The sequence below is a fragment of the Eublepharis macularius genome, chromosome 9 (genome assembly GCF_028583425.1).
Source record: "Eublepharis macularius isolate TG4126 chromosome 9, MPM_Emac_v1.0, whole genome shotgun sequence".
In the NCBI taxonomy this organism is placed as follows: Eukaryota; Metazoa; Chordata; class Lepidosauria; order Squamata; family Eublepharidae; genus Eublepharis; species Eublepharis macularius.
The window spans coordinates 29,378,442-29,401,409 of NC_072798.1; the positions used below are offsets into that span (position 1 = coordinate 29,378,442).

General features: G+C 41.1%; 2 protein-coding genes across 3 annotated transcripts in view; both read left to right on the forward strand.

The window, feature by feature from the left end:
- Positions 1 to 317: 317 nt before the first annotated feature.
- Positions 318 to 22,968, forward strand: part of DRAM1 (DNA damage regulated autophagy modulator 1) — a 28,978-nt gene continuing 6,327 nt past the window's right edge. For both annotated transcript variants that reach the window (XM_054989417.1, XM_054989418.1), the window contains exons 1-4: positions 318 to 1,141; positions 8,546 to 8,613; positions 9,914 to 10,056; positions 20,598 to 20,775. In XM_054989417.1, coding sequence (XP_054845392.1) covers positions 945 to 1,141; positions 8,546 to 8,613; positions 9,914 to 10,056; positions 20,598 to 20,775 — 586 coding nt within the window. In that variant the 5' untranslated portion in view covers positions 318 to 944. The remainder of the gene's footprint in view (positions 1,142 to 8,545; positions 8,614 to 9,913; positions 10,057 to 20,597; positions 20,776 to 22,968) is intronic.
- LOC129336293 (40S ribosomal protein S28-like) lies at positions 12,675 to 12,884 on the forward strand. The gene has a single exon (XM_054989419.1). It carries the CDS (start codon positions 12,675 to 12,677, stop codon positions 12,882 to 12,884), a length of 210 nt encoding a protein of 69 aa, XP_054845394.1.

Genomic DNA, 22,968 nt, shown 5'->3' on the forward strand with positions numbered 1-22,968 from the left:
CTACAGTCTAGGCCAGTCACTGATTTTTATTAAAACCACATCGACCTTGTCCCCCACCTGGGCCACTGCTCGGAAATCACACATACTCATTAAATAAGCAGTGGGGATTTGCAAGCCTGTTGAGGTTAAGATTGAACACGGACACATACACACCCCGTAAAAACAAGAAGCTAAAAGAGGAAGAGCCAGGTCGCAAGATATCGAAATGAAAGTGAAAGGACAGGGAGCTGAGGCGGAATGTTTTCCTAAAACGCGGTGGATTTGAGAGGGAAGTGAACAACTGGATTTTACAGAATTGCGCAACATATTCACATCGCGGCACGGAGGTGGGGGGGGGGGTCCTTTCCTCACATCATCTTACAAATGCGGTGCGGCCTTTGAAGAAACTCCCCGAGGAAGCTCGTGGTAACCGGAAGGCTTTTTGCACAGCGTGAGAAGCGGCTGAATGGGAGGAAAGCCCGGCCCTTATCTCTCAGCGAAGAGACACGAGCGCCAGATTTCTTAGAGGGAAACGCTCCCGCTTCGCAGGAGAAAGTTGTGTGCGGGCCTGAGGGGGGGACGGGAGCGGGGGAGGCGCGTGCCCAGCGCGGTCACCGTCCCCCGGCGTGGTGAAAAGGGACGCGCCTGCGGTGGCGAGGGGCGAGACTCGCGCGTGGGGGAAGGCGGAAAGGCAGCTGGGACGCGTGGGAGGGAAAAGAAAACCCTTTTCGCAGGTGAGAGGAGCGAGGAGAAAGAAGCGGGAAACGACGCGCGACCCTGTGAGGGAAGGAGGCCAGGCGAGTTCGTCGGCGTTCGCCCGCGGGGTTCTTGGTGCCTTCGTGAGACGAAACGCGCCTCCCGCTGAGCCCCCTCAGGGGCAGTTTTGTGACTTCAAGCGCTTTGTGACTTCACTCGCCGGGCGGCTGACCCCGGTCCTCCTGCGGCCGCGCAGCCCCTCCGCCTCCATGCCCAGCGCCGGCGAGCGGCAGCCGCTGATCCCCAACGGGACCCGCGGGCGATGTGGGAGGATGCCCTGGTCCTTCACGCAGGGAGTGGCCTTCGTCCCGACGCTCTTGGTCTGCTGGTCTTCGGCCGCCTTCATCATCTCCTACGTGATCGCCGTGCTGTGCGGCCATGTGGAGCCGCTGTTCCCCTATATCAGGTGAGGGAGAGGCCACCCAAGGCCTGGGGGGGGGGAGGGCGACGGGAGGAGGATCTGCGGCCTGCTCTGCGCCGGCAGCGGGATGGGTTGTTGGGCCTGAGGAGCGCAGGTGGTGAATCGTACTTTATTTTTAGTCATTGCGATGTAGGGTGCTTCCACACACGTTGGATAACGCACTTTCAATGCTCTTTAGTGATCATTTGGAACTGGATTTTCGAGTGTGAAACAAAAAATCCACTTCCAAAGGATTTCTAAAGTGTATTGAAAGTGCATTATTCAATGTGTGTGGAAACAGCCGCACACTGAAGTCCTAAGCTAAATTGCCCCTTTCTTAAGTCCAGGCAAGCTCGATCTTGGAAGCCAAGCAAGGTCGGCCTTGGTTACTAATTGGATGGGAGACTTCCGACGAATACCGGGGTTGCAGAGGCAGGCAGTGGAGAATCAGCTTTGAATGTCTCTTGCCGTGAAAACCCCAGCAGGGGGTAGGGGTCGCTATAAGTCAGCTATGATTTGATGGCACTCTCCACCACCACCACTGAAGTCATTTGGCGTACGAGGATGTAACTCTGCTTAGGACTGCACTGCTAGAAAACTAGAAACTAGAAAACTAGCTCACCAAGGAAAGAACTGGGCTGGACCCATTCCTTCCTATTTATCTTGCACCATGGCGTTTTTTAGAGGGTGTATTCAAAAAAGGTAGCCTTCATCTGCAGTCTTAAGCGATATTGTCCTCCAGAATACTTCAATTTGCTGCATGTGTAGAACAGCAGGATTTGAATCCAGTGGCACCTTAGGTGTAAGCTTTATAGAGTCAAAGTTCCCTTTGTCAGATACCAGAGCTGAAGAAGGGAGCTTTGACTTGAAAGCTTATACCCTGAAAATCTTGTGGGTCTCTAAGGTGCTACTGGACTCAGATCCTCCTGTTCTACTTCATACCTGCCTAAAACTGTCAGTATGAGCAGGTTAGGACAGAGAAGCTGTAATCGTATGCTCATGGGCAGTAGATATGTGTGGAATTAGAAGCAAGCCTCTATTTATTTTAGTAGGTTTCAGTAGCCTAGCCAGTAAGTATGCTTAAGATGGTGAGTTTAGTTTGCAGGTTGTATTCCACTGACATCACTGAAAAGTAACCCCAAAATGCTGATCTTATTCTCTGCTCTGAAGAAAACCCCAGTGATTTCAGCAGGGGTCACGCCTAAGTAGAACCCAAAATGTTTTTTGCTGATAGATTCTTCTCATCTGAATGGATCTCAGCATTTTAAAGAGCAACTGATTGTTGTGCAGAACCATATTGGATTGGACAAGTGGTCGGGGATATCCTTCTATACTTGCTTGTTTTTGCTGTTCAGATTGACCCTCCTGACCTGTTACAAAAAATGCATACAAGGTGTGTATTTTCCTTCCTACAGCTAACAACTTTGTGCAAGGCTAGGGGGAGGAGTGTATTCTGATTATTGAAATCATGTAAAAAAATTCCCAGGGGACAAAACAAGTCTGAAATCTATGCATTTGGCCCTTCAGTTTTTTTTTTTTTACTGCACGCCCATTTTACATATTTGGGTAAAAATACCCTATGAGTTGAGTAAGAAAACACTGATCCAGGAACCATTTTTAAGTTCTTTGGAGGACTACAGTCCTCTGTGACAACCTGATGACCTTTTTTGATAGCCTGGAGAAGAGAGAGAGAGAGAGAGAGAGAGAGAGAGAACGTGTGTGTGTGTGCGCGCGCGCGCGCGCGGGCTGACAAATCACAGCCATCAGGGCAATCCCATAGGGTTTTCAAGACAAGAGCTGTTCAGAGGTGGTTTTGCCATTGCCTGCCTCTATGTATTGACTCTGGACTTCATTAGTGGTCTCACTTCCAATTCCTAACAGGGCTGACCCTGTTTAGCTTCTGAGAGCTGATGGGATTCAGGTAGCCTGGGCTGTCTAGGTCAGGGCAGAAACATTAATTTTGATTCTTTTATACTTTTCATTTACTATTCGTGAAAGTTTGTATTAGTTTTCAAATATCTTAGGTTGAAAACATCGTTTTTGTTTCCGTTAAAAAAAATTTGTAAAGGAATCATGCTGTTGTGAGTCATTCAAGGTCAGTGTTTTAGTACAGTGAAAAACTGACTTTTGCCACCACAAACAAAACTGTTGTTTGTGGCAATTTTTCTACACTGAGATACTTTAGGAATTTGGCTCAGGGTAGAAATATACCCCAGATGCAAAATGTGTATGTTTATACGGGATTCTTATGCTTAGAATTGCAACTGAAGGCATGTGCTATTAGGTAGGAAGTGAGTCTTAGTAAATTTCTTGAGTCATTATTCCAAATAAGCTCATACGATTAGAATTGATGCTTTGCACAGAAAAGAGAGCTTTACCAGCTAGAGCTCTCCTTTCACCGGAGTATGGTGGGGGGGGGGACAGCACCTGATGACATTTCCCCTTCCCTTTTGCTGACTGGGGAAGGCAATGGCAAACCACCCCGTAAAAAGTCTACCAAGAAAATGTTGTGATGCGATGTCTCCCCATGGGTCAGTAATGACTCGGTGCTTGCACAGGGGACTTCCTTTACCTTTACTTTTTTTTTGCTGAAAGTGCTTTTGTACTGTTAATTAACAGATACAGGATGATTAGTTCTTTAATGTAGTTCATTCAAGAAATGAAACTTTTCCCCATTTATTGCACCTTCATTAAAAAAAAGTATACCTCTTAAACATTTCCCTGTTATTAAAAACATAGATCCCATAGTCAAGGGGAAAAAACTCATGGTAACCAGTCTTTTGAGGGCGTGTTCCCCGTTTTAGTGGTAAGGGAAATACTACAAACTAGCAAAGAGGCACTACCTTCAGTCAGTAATTATCCCACCTCCACAGATGTGACAGATGTACAAAGTGGGACAGGTAGAGAAGTAACAAAGTTAGTGTTCTCTCAGATAATAACTTGAGTTTCCTTTAATGTTTATATTCATATATGAGAGAAGAATCAAAATGAGGAAGGAAGAGGCATTTAGGACTACTCTTTAAGGAAAAGTAATACTCTGACTTTGCAGTGTAGGTAGTTAAAGCCGTCAGGCCCATTCTTCCCTTTTACTTGGTGCTTTTGCCTGTAAAAATGAGTATGGGTAGTTGCTTTCTAGAGAATGAAACAAAGAACAACCCTGGTATTTGCTCAGATGAAGAGACTGAGCTCGGTCCTCTTTGGGGAAGTCCTAATACGGATCCCAATAGAACATCATTTCTCCATTCCATTTTGAGAACTAGAAATTTACTCCCTCTTTCCTTCCTTTGGTTTAACCAGTTTGTATTACATGAAAGGGCCCATCTTCTTGCCCTATGACTTCTAAGGCCCAATTCATATATTACAAAGCCCATTTGTCCCCCCCCCAGACTTCCTACAAAAGTGTTCAAGGAATTCCCAGCTGGAAATTTAATTTCTGGGCATGTGAGGGGCTGCCTGATTCAGATTAGGACTGTGACACATGAAGACAAGGGGCTTCAGTGTCCCCCATCCTCTTCTCTGTGCCATTTTCCTGAAACAGCTCCTGTGACCCTGTTGGGGAAACTTTCAGGATGACTACATGTAATTTCTCAGTGAGGCAAATAGTGGCCATTGCAGGTAGGTAAAAGGATGCAGGAGGGAACCTTGAAGTCCTTTATTTTTGTATACCACAGTCCAGATCTGAATCTGGTCTGTTCACATCTGGTAAGTGAGTTCTCAGCATGGAACTCCACCTGTTCATCTAACTCAAAGTAAAGATCCAGTGACTTCTTAGTTTTTAATTTGTTTTCCCTAGCACTTCCTTTCTCATCACCAGTATTTGACTCAGTTCTTATACACCTTTAGTGAAAACAGTGGTTCTGGTGTGTGTAACTGCCCCTCATTTTCCGTACTGAAAACTAACAAAGAATCTTCCGTTGTTCTGCAATCTCCCTGTCTTCCTTTAGCAATCCTTTCAGTCCTGTTTCCCGGTGCCCCAGTCCCACCCTGGCTGTTTTCCTACTTATGATTTACTGTTTGTTTTGCATGCCTTTTGTCAAATTATATTTGTTTTACCAGAAACCATGTTCCCTCCTGTTCATTTCATTTGGGCAACAGTTCCACTTTTTAAAGAAATCCGTATGTCTGTCTGTCTGTTTTTTCTATTCTACCTTTCTCTCCAACAAGGATCCAAGCTGGCTTACATCATTCTCCATTTTATCCTCATAACAACCCTGTGAGGTAGGTTAGATTGAGAGTATGTGACTGGCCCAAGGTCACTCACTTATAGCTCATTAAGCACACCGGCCTCCTCTTTCTTAATCTACAGTTTACATTCTATCATTTCCCATTATCTTGGATTTAAATAATTTATCAGAATCTTGAAGGGCTTGTACTCTCTATACATTCCCTTTCAATTTCTGCCTCAGTGAGAACGGCAGACTATAAATAACATAAATAAATACAGTTTTATGAGAAGTTTCTTCTAAAATCAAATGTCACTGTGTTGTCTTTTGCGGCTGCCTTCCATTCATGTAAAATGATGGAGTTTATAGTGCTGTGATCACTTACCCTAATCAGTCAAACAACACTTGCATCTCATATCAAGTCCCAAGCATTAAGTCAGGACCAAGTCCAGGGTCACCTTTCTTTTACTTGGCTCCATGACCAGCTGTTCCAAGGTACAATCATTTATGGTATCGAGAAATTCTGTCTTTTTGTCGTGATCTGAACACACTGTAAATGTGAGGGCACTTGAGGTAACTCTTTACTACCTCTAGTTACCTTTCTTATTTGTTTTTCCATTTCAAGATCACTCATTTGGTGAGGTGGGCAATAGTAAGTCACTAATGTTAAGTTACCTTTGGGGCCTTGTATTTCCACCTGTATTTCCAGTGTCTCTTGTTTTCTGGTTTATTGGAATTTATACCTTTTAATGCCTTTTAATTTAAAGTTAAGGACTTGCATCTCAATCTACATAGGATCAAAGCCAGCGTATTTATTTGGGATTACTGTGTTGTAACAAGAGGAACAGGGTTTATTGTTCTGAATTTCTTGCCTGTTGCTTAACTCACTCATTTTTACGTGTTTTCAGATACTTCACTTTGGCTGTGATTCCCCACCTATGGGCTCTCTTGCTCACAGAATATTTTTACTTTGTTCCACCAGAAATTCTTATTCTGTATCTGTCTGGCACATTGTCATCTAAATTGGAATCCCATCTCTGTAGTGATCTAGACTTTCCCTGGTTAGAGATCATATAATTTCAATTTGCTGTAAAAAAATGTTTGTGTTAATAATAAACATTTGGTCTCTCCCACTGATGTTAGCAGAGGTAGGTAGAGTGCCCTATCATGTGCTAAAATATAAACATAGATAAGTGCCGCTCAGTTCCATTTATTTTAATGGGAGAACTAAGCATATGTTTAACTTTCTTTAATTGAAAGCACTAAGTCTAATTTTGGCTAGATACCCATAATTTTCATACAGATTTGCACTGAAAATAAGACTAGCCATGCAATCCTAAGCAAAGTTACTATTGCAAAGTTGACTGTGAGACAGGGGTAATTTAGTTCACAAAAAAGTAACTAGACTGCCTAACATACTTGTGTTTAGCATTGCCGGCTCTAGGTTGGAAATTACTGGAGATTTGGGGGTGGAGCCTGAAGAAGGTGGGGTTTGGTGTGGGGAGGGACCTCAGCAAGATATAATACCATAGTGTCCACCCTCCAGAGCAGCCATTTTCTCTAGGGGAACTGATCTCTATGGCCTGCAGATCAGTTGTAATTCCAGGAGATCTCGAGCCACTACCAGGGTGGAATTGGTAACTCTACCAGTGTTAGTCATTTGGGACTTAAAGGAAGGGGGGAAATCAAGTTTGCAAAGCTTCCCTGCTTGGTCCCAGACTTCTTACTCATCAGAGGTTTACCAGGCAAGTGGCTGTTTAAAAACTTGAGTAAGTAGAAGTAAAAGCCTACAAAATCAAGTATACCCTTTCCTTTTTGAACAATAGCAACTAATTTAGAAAGTAACCATGTTGTAGATCTGTATTATATATTTGAAAATACTTTTTGATACACGTTCTTCTGTAGTTCCCACATACAACCAAGTTTTAACGGTTTTAAATTTAAAAAAGGACATTCATTGCAATTTTAAATTATTTGAATTGCTCTTAAAATGTTAAAGTGTCCCAAGAAGTTCAAAATATGCATTGGTCAAATGTACAGATTCCATTCTCATCTTACCCAGTGCTCTTCAAAGGCTTTGAAGTGATCATACCTCAAAATAATATTTAGGTAGTACAGGCCAGTCTGTAATTGCAGAAGTACTTCAGATTTGTTACAAGTGGCTCACTTGGGACGTGAGCTTTCTACTGTCCATGAAGCTGTTTCAATGGAAGTTTTAAGAAATGCATATTAAAAGCTTATGTTTCTAAAAGGCATCTAAATGAAATTGGTATAATAATAAAAGATAGGGAACCTAGGCATTGGCTGGCACAAACAGAGTTCACATTTTCTTGCATAGCCCTGGTGATAGGATTGTAGTCTATCAGTCCAATACATACCTAATATGCTGGCAGTGGGCTGAATGGGGGAAGCAGTTTCAGGTTCCTAGACAAATTTGCCAGCTAGTTAGAGAACAGTTTTTTCTGCAACATTTTTGTATAATGGATGATCAGTTTTCCCAGAGGAGATGTTTGAAATGTGTAGAGAAATCTTGTTTTTCAGTACATTATTTTCTTGCGCTTATTTGTTTTTGTCATATTTCAAATTCTCATTCAGTCATGAACCTAACCTTGGGCAAGTCCCTGCCTTTTGATCAAACCTACCTTACAAAGTTGTTTTGTGTGAAAGTATATATAAAATACTTGGCGGTTATGAAGATTATAAACTTCAGTGAAAGTTTTTGAAACAGGTGCACCTGTCTCTAGTCTTCATAAATTCAAATAAATATAATAGAACTAAATTATTAATAAGAACAAATACATCTCAAAATTCCAAAGGCAATCCAAGGAAATTTAAGCATGCCTGAAGCTGTGATACTATGCATACATACTTTGAAATACATTCCTTTGAAGAAAATGGGACATTTCCAGGTAGACATGTTTAGAATTGGGTTGCAAATTCTATTCAAGTCTCAGGCTGCAATCCAAACATACTTGGAAGTAAATCTAATTGAAATCAGTGGGATTTATTTTTAGGATCGGATTGCTAAGCAACCTGTCTCTATGATTTCAAAGGAATTTACAGCTTTCTCTGGATTACTAGGATTTCTTTGAGCGGAATAGCAAAACAGCGTTTTTAAAAATGAGCATGGACTTTGCATATTTAATAAAATGGTTTAAGATACAATACATTCAGTTATCATAATCAATTATAATAAATGTAAATGTATTCCTTGAATATAACAGTGTTTCATTTTCATTTATTATAGTGACACAGGAGCAAAACCTCCAGAAAGTGGTATCTTTGGGTTTATGATTAATGTTTCTGCATTTCTGGGTACGTATTTTCAGACACTAAGGAGCAGTCACCAGAACCTAGCCCAAATGCAATGTTCTTAAAATAAATTTTGAACATCAGTAGTACTTTTATAGATTCCATGCAGGCACTGGAAACACTGCGTGGGGAAATATGTTTTCTGTTAAGAAGTGATGATGATGATAACAACAACTGCACTTATATACCGCTCTTCTAGAAATATTAAGGTCCCACCCAGAGTGGTGAACAAAGTAGTGTTATTATTATCCCCACAATACAGCTGAGGAGCTGGGGCTGATAGGAGTGGTTTACCCAGGGCCACCTACTGAGCTCATGACAGTAGTGGGATTCGAACCAGTAGAGTGCTGATTCGCAGCCGAACCGCTTAACCACTGTGCTACAGAAGATCACTTTGACACTTGTAAAGACTGTTTATATTTAGCTTCCCATCCACCCATATCCCAAGATCTTGTTCATACACACTACTACGCAGAAGTGTATCCCCCCACCCAGTATACATACTTTGCATTTTTGTTACCTAGGTGAAGAACCCAGCACTTTTCCTTGTTAAATTGCATCATATTCAAATTTGTCATAAGTTGCATCATGTTCAAATTTGCCACAAAGTCATAATATTCAAATCATGGATCAAATATCATCCCAAATCATGGGATGTCATTGTTCCACCATATACTGTGTTGGTAAGGCCTCACTTGAAATATTGTGTGTAGTTCTGGAGGCCTCACTTCAAAAAGAATGTGAACAAGGGCAGAGCAGAGCAACTAGGATGATCAGGAGCCTGGACACCGAGCCCTACAAGGAAAGACTGAGGAGCTTGGGAATATTCAGTTTGGAGAGGAGGAAGTTGAGGGGAAACATGATTGCTCTCTTTAAGTATTTAAAAGACTGTCACTTAGAGGGAAGGGAGCTATTCCTGCTGGCAACAGAGGATGGCACTCGCAATAATGGGTTTGAACTACAGGAGGGAAGGTGCTGGTTGGATATTAGAAAAACTTCATGTTTAGAGTAATTCAACAGTGGAATCGGCTGCCTAGTGAAGTGGTGGGTTCCCCCTCATTGGCAGTCTTCAACAAGCAACTGGATAAATACTTGAGAGGGATGCTTTAGGCTGTTCTGCATCGGGCAGGAGGTTGGATTAGGTGGTCTGTAAGACCCCTTCTAACTCTGTGCATTATTATCTGATGAGCATGGAACAAGTGTTTTTCTTCCATATATGATCAGAGCCAAATCACACTCTGTGCTAGATAATATAGATGTTCTTGGTTCAGTTAATAAATAATTTTTGTTTTACCTTTTTTAGGTGCAGCTACAATGTATACAAGATATTTAATTATAAAGAAGCAAAATGAAGTGACAAATTTCATTGCACCTTATTTCAATATCATTACATTAATTATTGGTGTGGTGGGTTGTGTTGGAATGGGCGTTGTTGCAAGTTTTCAGGTAAGTACAAATACATGCTTAGATTATCTTTACTCATTAAAATTACATCTGGTTTCTGGTATAACTCTCAAAGTAGCTATAAATAATTAATAGCATTAATACAACCATAATACTCAAGTACATGTAAATTTCAAAATATGCAAATACATGTACATTCCCAAAGTAGTCTAAGACTGGTCCTTAAAAATAATTAAATCCAAATCTGCAGCCAAGAATCTACACAGAGCAATCTTTACCATTCTGTAAATGACAGGAAGGAAATGGCCACAAAAGCTTCCTAAAGTAGGATGATCCAGAGGCAATCTTTTTACTACGAACAGCCTTGGACACAGTCATCATGTACTGAAACTGTTACCGGAATTAGTCTCCTTGCGAGTAGAGGGGAATTAGCAGCAAGGAGAAGGCTATGCAAGAGGGGCGACAAGTGGGATCCTCCACCAATTTCTATGGGGTCTACTGGGGTGTAGCAAAAGAATTGGGTTGATTTCTTCTGGTGCCTTACAAAGAAACAGCAGTTAATTAAATGTTCTCAGAGCTTAGCTGATGAATTTAGAGATTTGATTAAGCGTTCCCAGAATGAAGTTTTAAGCTTATCAGAGCTGATTGATGGCCCTCAGTTGCAGGATAAGATTTACTCAGTAGGAGAAAGGGAGCTTGGAATGTACCAGGGATGACTCACAAGTACCTTTATTGTCAACGAAAGCACATTCCACATTGTGGAGGGGAGAGGAGCCAATCACGCCCAGTCACTCTGCATTCACTCACATTCCATTCATGACTCACTCTCCTGGGTGGGAGCAGACAATGTTCTGATAGCTGGGTAGTTTGCTAGTGCGGCTTGTTTCCTAATGCGAATTATGGCGCATCAGCTTCAATTGTTTTATGATTTGTAGCATAAGCAGTTATAAAAACAGCGGAGGCTGGATGGACTGCTCACAAATCTGAGAAAGAAGTGGAAGCCTCAACATGTCTTCCTCTGAAAACAGAACAAGATCCAGTATTCTGTAGGGGTTAGAACAGTGGATCCCAACCTTTTTGGTGTGGTGACTAACAAGCCCAAATTTACTTGGTATGGTGACCCACTTAAAAAAAACCCTGATAAGCACAAATCATTTAAACTCCAAAAGGCTGGGACCAACTTTCACATGCTTTGTGACCCACTTTTGGGTCAGTACCCACAGCTTGGGAAACACTGGGTTAAAATATCAGAATCTCCCTGCTCAGCCATGAAACTCAGTGGGTGACTTTGACCAGTCATTACTTCTCAGAGTTTTCTGCATAGCATTATTGCATCCATTCTCACCCCCTACTGCTTTTTTATCACCTGGCTTCCACACATTCTCTGGAGCCTTTAGTTTTCGACTCACATTTTCCCCATTTTTTTCTGATTCTTTTGTGACTACTTTTACCTCAATTTTTTTCTAGCAATCAAACTTGAGTTGTGATAGGTTGTTTGTAAAACGTTCCTGTGCTTTTGTTGGTTCCTCCAACTTCCAGTGCACTTTCTGCTGACTGGATCATGACTGTGGTACAACTCTGCCTTATGGTCTCTTTTCCCTACCTTGGTAATGATGAATTTTCACCCCATGTGTTAGCAGATTTTCAGGTTTTTTTAAAAAAATACTTATCTGATTGCAATATATCTATATCGCTCTAAGAAGGCGCAGGAGTGATCATAGCTGATCCTGTCTGCTTGCAGCAATTGGTACCTTTTTCTTTCTCTGTCCTGAAAAAAACCCTTTTCTTTACCATGGCGATTTACTTCCTTGGACTTTTAGAGGGTGCAGGAGTTCTCATTGTTCTTTCTGGCCACTCTTTGCCTTTGTGCCTGGCCCAATTCCCCCACTCTTCTGCCCCACAGAAAGAATGAATTGCATAGGCAAGTCTTTGATTTTTTTTAAAAAATGTACTGTCTTTCTTAATATCCTATTCTTTAATATCCCCTATTTTTTGTGGGGATTTGATTGTTTATGTGGTTTGGGGGGTATTTGTTACCACTTTCAATTCTGGTGGGGACAGTTGCAGAGCGGCCCCACTGGACCCTCTTTATTGTTCTCGATCTGCTGGAGGCATTTATGTGGCTAAACAGAAGTGCTACTGGTGGAGGAAAGTTTTGCACCAGAAATGGAGATATTCCTGTTCTGTATGAGGTTGCACTCCCCCTGAAGGAGCAGGTTCATGGGCTTCCTGTTGGATAAGCAGGTGGAAGCAGTGGCCAGGGGTGCCTTTCAGCAGCTTCAGCTTGTGATTCAGATGCAGCCGTTCCTGGGTGTAAAAGATCTTGCCATTGTAGTGCATGCCCTGGTAACATTTAGATTACATTACTGCAATGCACTCTTTGTGGGGCTACTCTTGAAGACTGTCTAGAAGCTACAGTTGGTACAGAATGTTGCAGCCAGATTGTTGACTCGAGTGGGTTCTAGGGATCATATCACTCCCGTCTTGTTCTATCTACATTGACTCCCACCTTGCTTCCAGGCCCAATTCAAGGTGCTGGTATCAATCTTTAAAGCCTTACACAGCTTGAGAACATCATACCTTAAGGACCACCTTCTCCCATATGAACCTACCTGGCATCTTCAAGGGCCTTGCTGCCCTTCAGTTGCCTTCTTTCCACCATGGACACCAGCCGCATGCAGCCCATCAAGCTGGCCCGAGTGACCAAAGTGCTCAGCCTTAACAGCTCCCAAGGCCAGTGCATGCAGGTCCAAGTGGAATTCATGGATGACACTAGTCGCTCCATCATCCGCAATGTGAAAGGCCCCGTCTGGGAAGGAGATGTGCTGACGCTGCTGGAATCAGAGCGAGAGGCTCGCCGCTTGCGCTGATCCATCCCTTCCTGCCATACCCCTACCCTTGTGGCCTCTGAATCCTTGAGCATGATCTGTTGCTGCCTTCCAGCCTAAGATGGCTGAGACTTTGGATGCAATTGAATAAAGTGTCTATGTTCAAGGGCCTTGCTTCAGATAGGTGGCAACCCAAGAGTAGGCTTTCTTGTTCATGGTGCCAAAACTTTGGAACTCCAGGGAGATTTGCCAGTTTCCATCTGTCATTGTCTTCTGCCAGGGGGTGAAGACATTTTTGTTTTGTTACTGTCCCCTCCCCCCAGTAAACTCTTATTGGTCTCCTCCCTGGATGCGTGTGTTTGTTTATATGCCTAAGTATGTTTTTTATTGTATTGTCGAAGGCTTTCACGGCCGGAGAACGATGGTTGTTGGGGGTTTTCCGGGCTGTATTGCCGTGGTCTTGGCATACAGCCCGGAAAACCCCCAACAACCATATGTTTTTTATTGTGTGTATGTGTGTGTGTGTATCAAATAGGCTATTAATTCCTCTCAGTATGTATTTGCTCCTTTTATGCATTCCTGAGTTGTTTGTTATGTGCTGATTGGCAATTACAACAAATAAATTGAAACTAATTTTAAATATTATTTTAATGGTTTTAATGTTTCAATATATGTTGTTTGCCTCCTTGAGGACCCTATTTCAGTGGAACGGTAGCTTATAAATGTTTTAAATATTTTTTTAAAATTAACATTAAGTACCATCCACTTGAAAGCAATTGACTAGATGGGAGCAATTGACTCTTCTTTCAGATGTCCAAATTTAGGGGTGAACCTTTGAGTAGAGGGCATTTTTCCACGTGGACAGTATGCCAGGTCCCTCTTCTAGTGCAAGAGAAGAAAGGGGGGTTGGTGCTCTGACACCACAGATAATTAAAGCAGCCTTGGTCAAAATCCAGATTTTTAAAAACACATCTGTATGACAAACTGATGTAACAACTGGGAAAATGCAGAGGGAGGAAAGACATGTGGAACCCCCATGGTCAGTTTGATTCCAATGTGTTCTGATTGACTGTTAAGAAAAGCAGGCTTAAGTTGCAGATACAGAAAACCCCTTTGTAAGGTTGTTTTGAGAATACAGTGAGGAGGAGAGGAACACATTCACTGTCCTGGATTGCTTGGGGGAAGCATGGGGTAAAATTTAATAAATGGAAGAAGCTTGCCAGACCAAGGCTGTACCAGAGTACCAGTGCTTTGCATTATGCCCAGAAGCATTCATGGTCACCAGTGTAGTTATCTCAAGACCTGCAGATTGTGATCTTCTTATGTTCGGTTTGAGACAGAAATTTCTAAGCTGTATTCCACAAGCAACCCCATATAAAGCACATAATAGTAGTTCAAAATGGGGGAAAGCATGAACAGAGGCAATATCCTTATCTTCCAGCACCATTAGAAGTACTACCTTTAGTTGGTAAGAAAGAATTTGGGGGCATAGTCACTGTCTGTACTCCCAAACTGCAAACATGTTATTTAAAAAGAAGAGCGACCCTGTCTGGAAGAGGCAGCCATATATTGCCACCAACAGTTTCAAAACATGGTTTTGCCCACTCAGGAACACGACTGAATAGACATTGAGATGACTAACTGGAAACCCAAAGAATTGTTTTGAAAGGGTGACTTAAAACAGAGGATGATCAGGCAACACTGGATACAGCAAATATCTTTGAGCCAAAGAGGCATGATGAAGGTCATGTGTCACCTGTAAAAAGCAAAGTGCAAATGTGTGTGCCCCAGTTTTGGATCCAGGCTATGTGAAGAGAGGGGGAATCCTGAGAGCCAGTTTGGTGTAGTGGTTAAGTGGTTAGTGATTAAGGGACGCTAATCTGGAGAACCTGGTTTGATTCTCCACTCCTCCACTTGTAGCCAGCTGGGTGACCTTGGGTCAGTCACAGCTTCTAGGAGCTTTCTCAGCCCCACCCACCTTACAGGGTGTTTTGTTATGGGGATAATAATAACATACTTTGTAAGACACTCTGAGTGGGCATTAAGTTGTCCTGAAGGGCAGTATATAAATCGAATATTATTATTATTCATCTCACATATTTCACTAATTAAAATCAGCCCTTCTTCACTGCTATTAGTGTTTTAAAGGAAAAAAGACTGGACCTTTTAAAACCCTTTTTTCCTTTAAAGTAACACGTGGATACTGAAGGATTAATCTTGCCATTTGCTTTTTTACAGATAAATGGAGGTCTGTGATCTTAGTTACATCTACTCTGGCCCTTAGAAACAGTACACTGTAACAGACTTGTTTTACTTCTGGTTCTTGGGTTAGAATGGCAGCTGGTACCTGAACAAAGAATAAATTCAATTTGTTGTTTGTTTTAGTAAAACATTTAGGCACCATTGAAGAACATATTACTAGAATAACATTTTCTTTAGTAATTAATGCATAGCTATATGAAATAAGCAGGAGAATCCTTAACTTCCTTCATAATCTGCCAGTTTTTTTTATTTCCAGAAATATAGGTCCTAAGACCAACGGGAAAACAATTTTTTATCAATCATACATTACATATACATAATCATTATTTTAATATAGCATATTACAATATTGCAGCCAATTTTTATCTTCGTTTTACAAGTTACAGCATATACTTTATATTACATATATCATTCAAGAATCCTCCCCAGGAGGATCAAGGGGTGCAGCGGCAAATTAATGACTTGTACTATATCAAAGTCCTTTCAGTAGCTGGTTAAACAAGTTCATGGTTTGTTCCAAGATGAAAAGTGGAACCTTCAATGGTTCCCGGAACTAAGGCCGGCAATTTCCAACTAGTTCTTCATCCCCACGGACTTCCTCAGGAGCAACCATTTACAACTACATAAAAATGAATAAATATTACATAAATTCATTTTAGCTCATTTATATATTCTCTAATAGTACATTGATTGATTATTTTATATATTACACATTACCAATAGTCTTGCTAAAACATCTACATGTGCTCACCCATCCAAAGTCATTTAACAGGCACACCGTCAGTTCACCCAATGACGTGGAAAACTCCTACGTGATGCAGTTCCTAGCGTTCACATTTTTGTACAAAAAAAGATTTACAATACAGGGAGGTACCAATAACATCCATGATCTCATCACAAATCGGTGACACCTGCAAGTTACAACCTCAATTTCTCAGTATATCCTGAAATAACTTACAACCTGTAATGACAAAATGCCTATACGGGTTACTAAAGACAATGTGGGTTCCATTCTACAAAGGCACTACACTCAAACCAGAAAGCTTTTCAGTGGTAATTCATTATTAAGTCCCCGTGGTGACAAGGTTTTTAGCATATGAATCCACCTCGCCTCCTTTCTCAATAGAGTTAGTTGCGAGTCAGATTCTTTGGTGGTAGTAAAGAGTCCTGCTACTTTTATCTCCTCTGCCTTATGTTTCTCATCTAAAAAATGTGTTAAAGGGGCTTCCTTCACCCCATTACGTATTCTGGATACGTGTTCCAGAATACGCACTCTCAGAGGTCGGGTTGTGCTGCCCACATATAATTTTGGGCAAGGGCATATTATTAAGTACACCACTCCCACAGTTTGACATGTTATGAATTGTTTCAAATTAATTACAATCCTTTTACTTGGTAAATCCACTGTCTCCCCCTGCAGCATGAATTTACAAGCTGCACAATGAGCGCAGTTAAAAGTTCCCCGAGGGGGTGGTAGCCTACCCAACGAATAATCCTCACTTTCAATCTCCTGTAACCCAGAGTGGACCAACATATCCTTAATGTTTTTTGTACGTCTGTATCCAATGTTTGGTGTCATTTCACATCCTGGGATGTCATTAATGATGGGCCAATGTTTATTAATTATTCTCCTGATTTGCCTTGATAGTAGAGTATAATCCATTGCCCATGTGAGCCGGTCTGTTAAATCCTCACTTTTCCTACAAAAAAGTGAGTCCCTAGGAGTATCACTAGATCTTTGTACAGCTTCATTAATAATTCTAAGTGGATATCCCCTCTGGCTGAAACGTTCTGCCATCCCTGCACAACCTTTATGAAACTCCTCCAAGGAAGTGGAATTCCTCTTGATCCTCAGCATCTGGCTGTAGGGAATGTTTCTAATTAGGTGGGGCGGATGGAAGGAATGATATTCCAGGTAAGGATGACAATCTGTGGGTTTACTAAAGGGTCGTATATTTAACTTATTGCAATGATTCCTATACACAACTACATCTAGATAATCTATTGAGTTTCTATCATATTTCCATGTGAACTGGATGTTAGTGTCCTGGCTATTAAGCCAGGAACAAAAATCGTTTACTATGTCCTTTTACCAAGTAAAAGGATTGTAATTAATTTGAAACAATTCATAACATGTCAAACTGTGGGAGTGGTGTACTTAATAATATGCCCTTGCCCAAAATTATATGTGGGCAGCACAACCCGACCTCTGAGAGTGCGTATTCTGGAACACGTATCCAGAATACGTAATGGGGTGAAGGAAGCCCCTTTAACACAACATTTTTTAGATGAGAAACATAAGGCAGAGGAGATAAAAGTAGCAGGACTCTTTACTACCACCAAAGAATCTGACTCGCAACTAACTCTATTGAGAAAGGAGGCGAGGTGGATTCATATGCTAAAAACCTTGTCACCACGGGGACTTAATAATGAATTACCACTGAAAAGCTTTCTGGTTTGAGTGTAGTGCCTTTGTAGAATGGAACCCACATTGTCTTTAGTAACCCGTATAGGCATTTTGTCATTACAGGTTGTAAGTTATTTCAGGATATACTGAGAAATTGAGGTTGTAACTTGCAGGTGTCACCGATTTGTGATGAGATCATGGATGTTATTGGTACCTCCCTGTATTGTAAATCTTTTTTTGTACAAAAATGTGAACGCTAGGAACTGCATCACGTAGGAGTTTTCCACGTCTTTGGGTGAACTGACGGTGTGCCTGTTAAATGACTTTGGATGGGTGAGCACATGTAGATGTTTTAGCAAGACTATTGGTAATGTGTAATATATAAAATAATCAATCAATGTACTATTAGAGAATATATAAATGAGCTAAAATGAATTTATGTAATATTTATTCATTTTTATGTAGTTGTAAATGGTTGCTCCTGAGGAAGTCCGTGGGGACGAAGAACTAGTTGGAAATTGCCGGCCTTAGTTCCGGGAACCATTGAAGGTTCCACTTTTCATCTTGGAACAAACCATGAACTTGTTTAACCAGCTACTGAAAGGACTTTGATATAGTACAAGTCATTAATTTGCCGCTGCACCCCTTGATCCTCCTGGGGAGGATTCTTGAATGATATATGTAATATAAATTATATGCTGTAACTTGTAAAACGAAGATAAAAATTGGCTGCAATATTGTAATATGCTATATTAAAATAATGATTATGTATATGTAATGTATGATTGATAAAAAATTGTTTTCCCGTTGGTCTTAGGACCTATATTTCTGGAAGTGTTACATCGGGAAAAGCCAGTTTATTCCACGACAGTTTTTTTTATTTGTCTTTAAAATCCACGCTGAGTGGAGTTCAGTCTTAAATGTTTACTGGCATGTGCACCTGTGTAAGAGTTTAAAAGTTTAAATAGGCAAGGAGTGAATATGAGGCTATTCATTGTATAGATGCAATAATTAACTAAGGCTAAGAAGGTTGCCCAAGGTCAACCAGAAAATTAGAAGAATTGAAATCACACCTGATTCTGAAGTCAGAAACTGAAGCACAAATCAATGGCTATTATGGAAGCAACAGGTTTTTTCAGTTTACATAAAGGGTGTGATGGAGAACCAAATGTCATTGCTCTTCTATGTAGCTTTGTGCTGAAGTTATGTGGATGTTTTAGGGGAAACAAATGCATACTGTATCTAAACTTCCTGATTGCTTTTCAGTCCCTTCTACCTGGAGAGATCTGTTCTAAGGTAGTATGAGCACTGGAATGAGAGACAGCAGTGCCTCCAAATCAATTACTTGGCAGTCTGTACTCTGTTCCTGGGTTAATGAGTGATTGTGTGTTGCAGAAACAATCTTAAGAAATCCATTCAAAACTTTGTTCTTTAAGAGGGGGGAAACTGTTATTGAAATAATTTGCCCAGAGTAGCCAGACAGTATATTTAAATGACTGATTGAACTCTGTGGAATTATATTATAATTACTAGCTTTCGTTCATCTCTACAAATGGAATTTTAACTTACATGGCCATGCACTTTACCAGTTTGAGATTCCCGTAGTTGCTTCTCCCCCAAGAGATTTACTTGCCCAGTCAAAAGTGTTCCAATGGCTTAATATTGCACCAAAATACATAGTAATTGATGTCATGCTCTGGGGGCTGGGACCTGAGCAAAATTTTTCTCTTTCAGATAGAACATCAATAATTTCTTGTTCAAATAACTTACATGCATGACCTGCTATAACTGTATGTTCTGTTTGGATAGCAAGACTACAGAAAGTTTCTTTATTAGAGTGATAGGAACCATTTGTAAGAGGTCATGAAAAAATCAAAGTTGGATTTGGTTGACATTTAGACAGAACAGGGATGATAAATAAGCTGCAAAGATGTGCTTTATGTTGGGCTATATTCCCCCCGTCCTTTTGCCCTGGGCTATCTTCAAAAGCAAAGTAGGAACTGTTGTATAAACTTGATAATAAACCATGAAATAAACATAACTGTATTTCCTGTAAATAAAACAAAGATTAACTAAGGATACAGCGACATGCAAAAAGCAGCCTGTGCTGGCCAAGTTCACAAGTTCAAATTATTATTTGAGGGAAAGGAATATAATTCATAGTATATATTAAAACCTATTTCTTTACTAGGGGTTCCCCAAAGAATCCTTTATAATGATAGTTCTCTGGAAATACTGAAAATTCTGCTAGAGAGCTTTTAAGATTCCTGGAATGTAAGGAGCAAGAACTGCAATAAAACTTGATTTTGGTTTCTTGTATAGTCATGGCCCTAAAAGAACCCTGAGAATAGAGAAATGGTTCTTATATGCACTGGAAGTCTTAAACCCTGCATGTGGATAATAGCCAAAACAAATATGAGAAACAGGAAATCATTTGCCCTTTCTTTCCAGTGAAATTTTCTGATTACTTGTTGAGACCAGTTTTGTACTTCGGATATTGTGTTCACTTCAAATTTCTGACCAACTACCATAAACCTAAGTTTTAGTTTCTAGAATTCCCACCAAATGCCCTGTTGAGTATTTCTGATTAGTATTGTCACTGTCACTGATCCTAAGCAGGGCTTAGTTGATTGTGTGCTTATTTGGTCATGTTCTGCACATATGGCTCTGTAGTCTGTACACACTAAACCTTCAGTACTTGCTTGTCCTCATGCATCCTCATGCTCAAGGATGGTAACTGTACTGCCTTTGGAGGCTACAGAGCCTGTGCTATCCATGTTCATTTTTTGATACAGGGATTATCCCACAACCAAAGATGTATCTTTAAAGCTTACCCTCTCCTCTAATTTACTGATTCCAAAAGGCAGCAGTCCTAGTTGAAGGAACTCAGGGAGAGAATCATTCCTTCAGATATGGGATATCTTCGGAACCCTACTCCCTCAATATGCTTGTTAAATTTATAATCTCTACAACAAGACTTGTCTTCTCTTGACTATTTACCCTGTGTTTGCAGCAGCTCCAGTTTCATTTTAGTGCAGTTAGTGCAATTGCAGTAGTAAATAACTATTTTCTACTTGTCTTTTCAGGAGCTAGCTGTACCTGCTGTCCATGATGGAGGAGCCCTTGTGGCTTTTGTCTGTGGCGTTGTATACATTGTCTTTCAGACTATTATATCTTACAAGTCACGTCCTGAGTGGAGCACTCCATGCATATGTTACATAAGACTGGCCCTTTCAATAATGTCCTTCATAGCTGCCATTCCCAGTATCCTTTTTAGAGTGTTACTGTATACTAACTTTATAAAAGAACATCCTTTTCATACTGTTAGACCATGGACAATATAGTGTAATGACAACTATCATCTTGAGTTCAGTTGTAACTTTTTTTACTGTGGTGTTTTCCGCATCATCACTTTACAGCGTTTCAGAATCTATTCTGCTTCCCATGTTCTCCAGTGTTCCCCCCTGCAAGGGAGTCATGGGAAGCAGAAACGGTTTTTGTCCATCTTTTCCTCATTCCCCCCCCCCCCCGTGCACATTCTGTGATTTTTTTTAAGCCACTGCCCAGTTGTTATGTGCATGTGTTATGTCCTGCAGAATCAGGACATAACACATGTCAGGACAATCTGCTTCCCGAGCCTCCCTCTTCCTTTCCCCCAAGAACTGATTGGTCTGTCTGCTGATAATCACTCCCACCCTCCTCAGCTGTCTGAACTCCTTTTCTGCCATTTTTATCAGTAAAGTGAGGTAAGGGTCATAAAGCTTTTTTTCAAAGCCAGGAACGAGTCCTAACATTGCTGCGTATTCCCTGCTGGCTTTAAAAGCCAGGAAAGGGTTAAATGGCTGCTTTTCCCTTTCTCCCTCAGAAGTATGCACGCACTCATTTTTTTCAAAGCCAGGAATGAGTGGTAACATTACTGCTCATTCCTCCTGGTTTAAAAGTCAGGAAACGTTAAATGACTGCTTTTCCCTCTCTCACTCACAAAGTGGAGGGAAGGAAGCATTTTAACCCCTTCCTGGCTTGCCTTTAAAAAATGAGACTGAAATAAGCACAAAAAGTACATGTCTTCCCCCAGAACTCTGCCAGCAATTGCCTGTCCAGTGGGCACAGGACAACCCAATCAGCAAATCTGGGGTGGGCTGCAACATTACAATGCATGTGAAAAAGTTTTTTTTAAAAAATGACATCAGCTCCAGCCCCCAGAAAATGCGGCTCCAAACAGATACATCTCAACTTATCAGCAGACACCAAATCACCTCAAGGTGCAGAATGATGGGACCCCAAGCTGTTTCAGCACCAATCAGCATGAATGCTCAGCATCACTGGCTTAAAGTGTGCTGTGCAGAATGGGCCTATGTATTAAACAACATGTTTTAGCTCCTTATATTTAGTTGAACTATTTGGAAGCATGAGGTTTGCAGATTTCACTAGGGCCTGTTTGCATGTGTGCTAAACTCATGTTTGATTGGGGGAAACCACAATGCTACTTGAGTTCAACTTATGACTACACTCACCTTCAAAATAGTTTGGGGGAAGGGAAAAGGGCAGCCATGGGTGTGTGCGGAGGCAGGAGTGGCTTCGTCTGTCCCTGCTTTCCACCCACCTTGTTTGCACAGATAGTAAAGAGTTGTGGGGGACCGGTTCCTTCTCTTTCTGTCCTTTCTTCGTGTTTGCCTGCTCTCCCATGGCTCTTTTCTATCTGTTAAGGTATACTAGGCGGAAAGCAGGGACAGACAAAGCTGCTCCTACTTCTGCGCATACTTGGGAGCCCTTTTCCCTTCCCCCAAACCATTTTGAAGGTGAGTGTGGTCACACATTAAATTCAAGTAGAGTTGGGTTTTCCCCCAATCACACATGAGTTCAGCACATGTGTGACCAGGCCCCTATAGTGCTTTAGTACTGGGAACTTGGATCTTGTTTACACAATCACTTATTTTAAGGCAACAATCCTCAAGCTCATTTCTCGTCTGATTTGCTTACATGGGCAATGTGATAAATTTGTAATTGAACTAAAAATCAAAGGAAAGAGTCCTTTCGTAATCAAAGGCTGTCTTTTCATTTCAGTAACTGTTAGATAAAATTGTGAGCACACAGTTCATGCCAAATAGAGATCTGTGGTACTACAACTAACCATGCAAGACATAGGGAATAACTGCATTTATGAACATAGTCATTGGCTGCAATCCTGTGCACGCTTAACTGGAAGCATCATGGAACATAATGGGACTTAATTCAGAGTAGATATGCATAGGAGTACACTGTAATAATGTTGGTTTAGGAGAAAGAACTCTAAATTCACTATATTTTAAAAAATTCTCTTCATTTATACTCTGCCTTTCTCCCCAGTGGGGGTTCAAAACGACTATAGTAATGAAAGGTCCTGAAGTCGTTAACATCTTACTTTGCTACTTTATAATACATGCAAGTTTAGAGAATTTTAACTTTTTAAAAATAAAA

Bases quoted from the DNA above. Each gene is read 5' to 3' on its own strand.
- LOC129336293 (XM_054989419.1), top strand. From the start codon at position 12,675: ATGGACACCAGCCGCATGCAGCCCATCAAGCTGGCCCGAGTGACCAAA.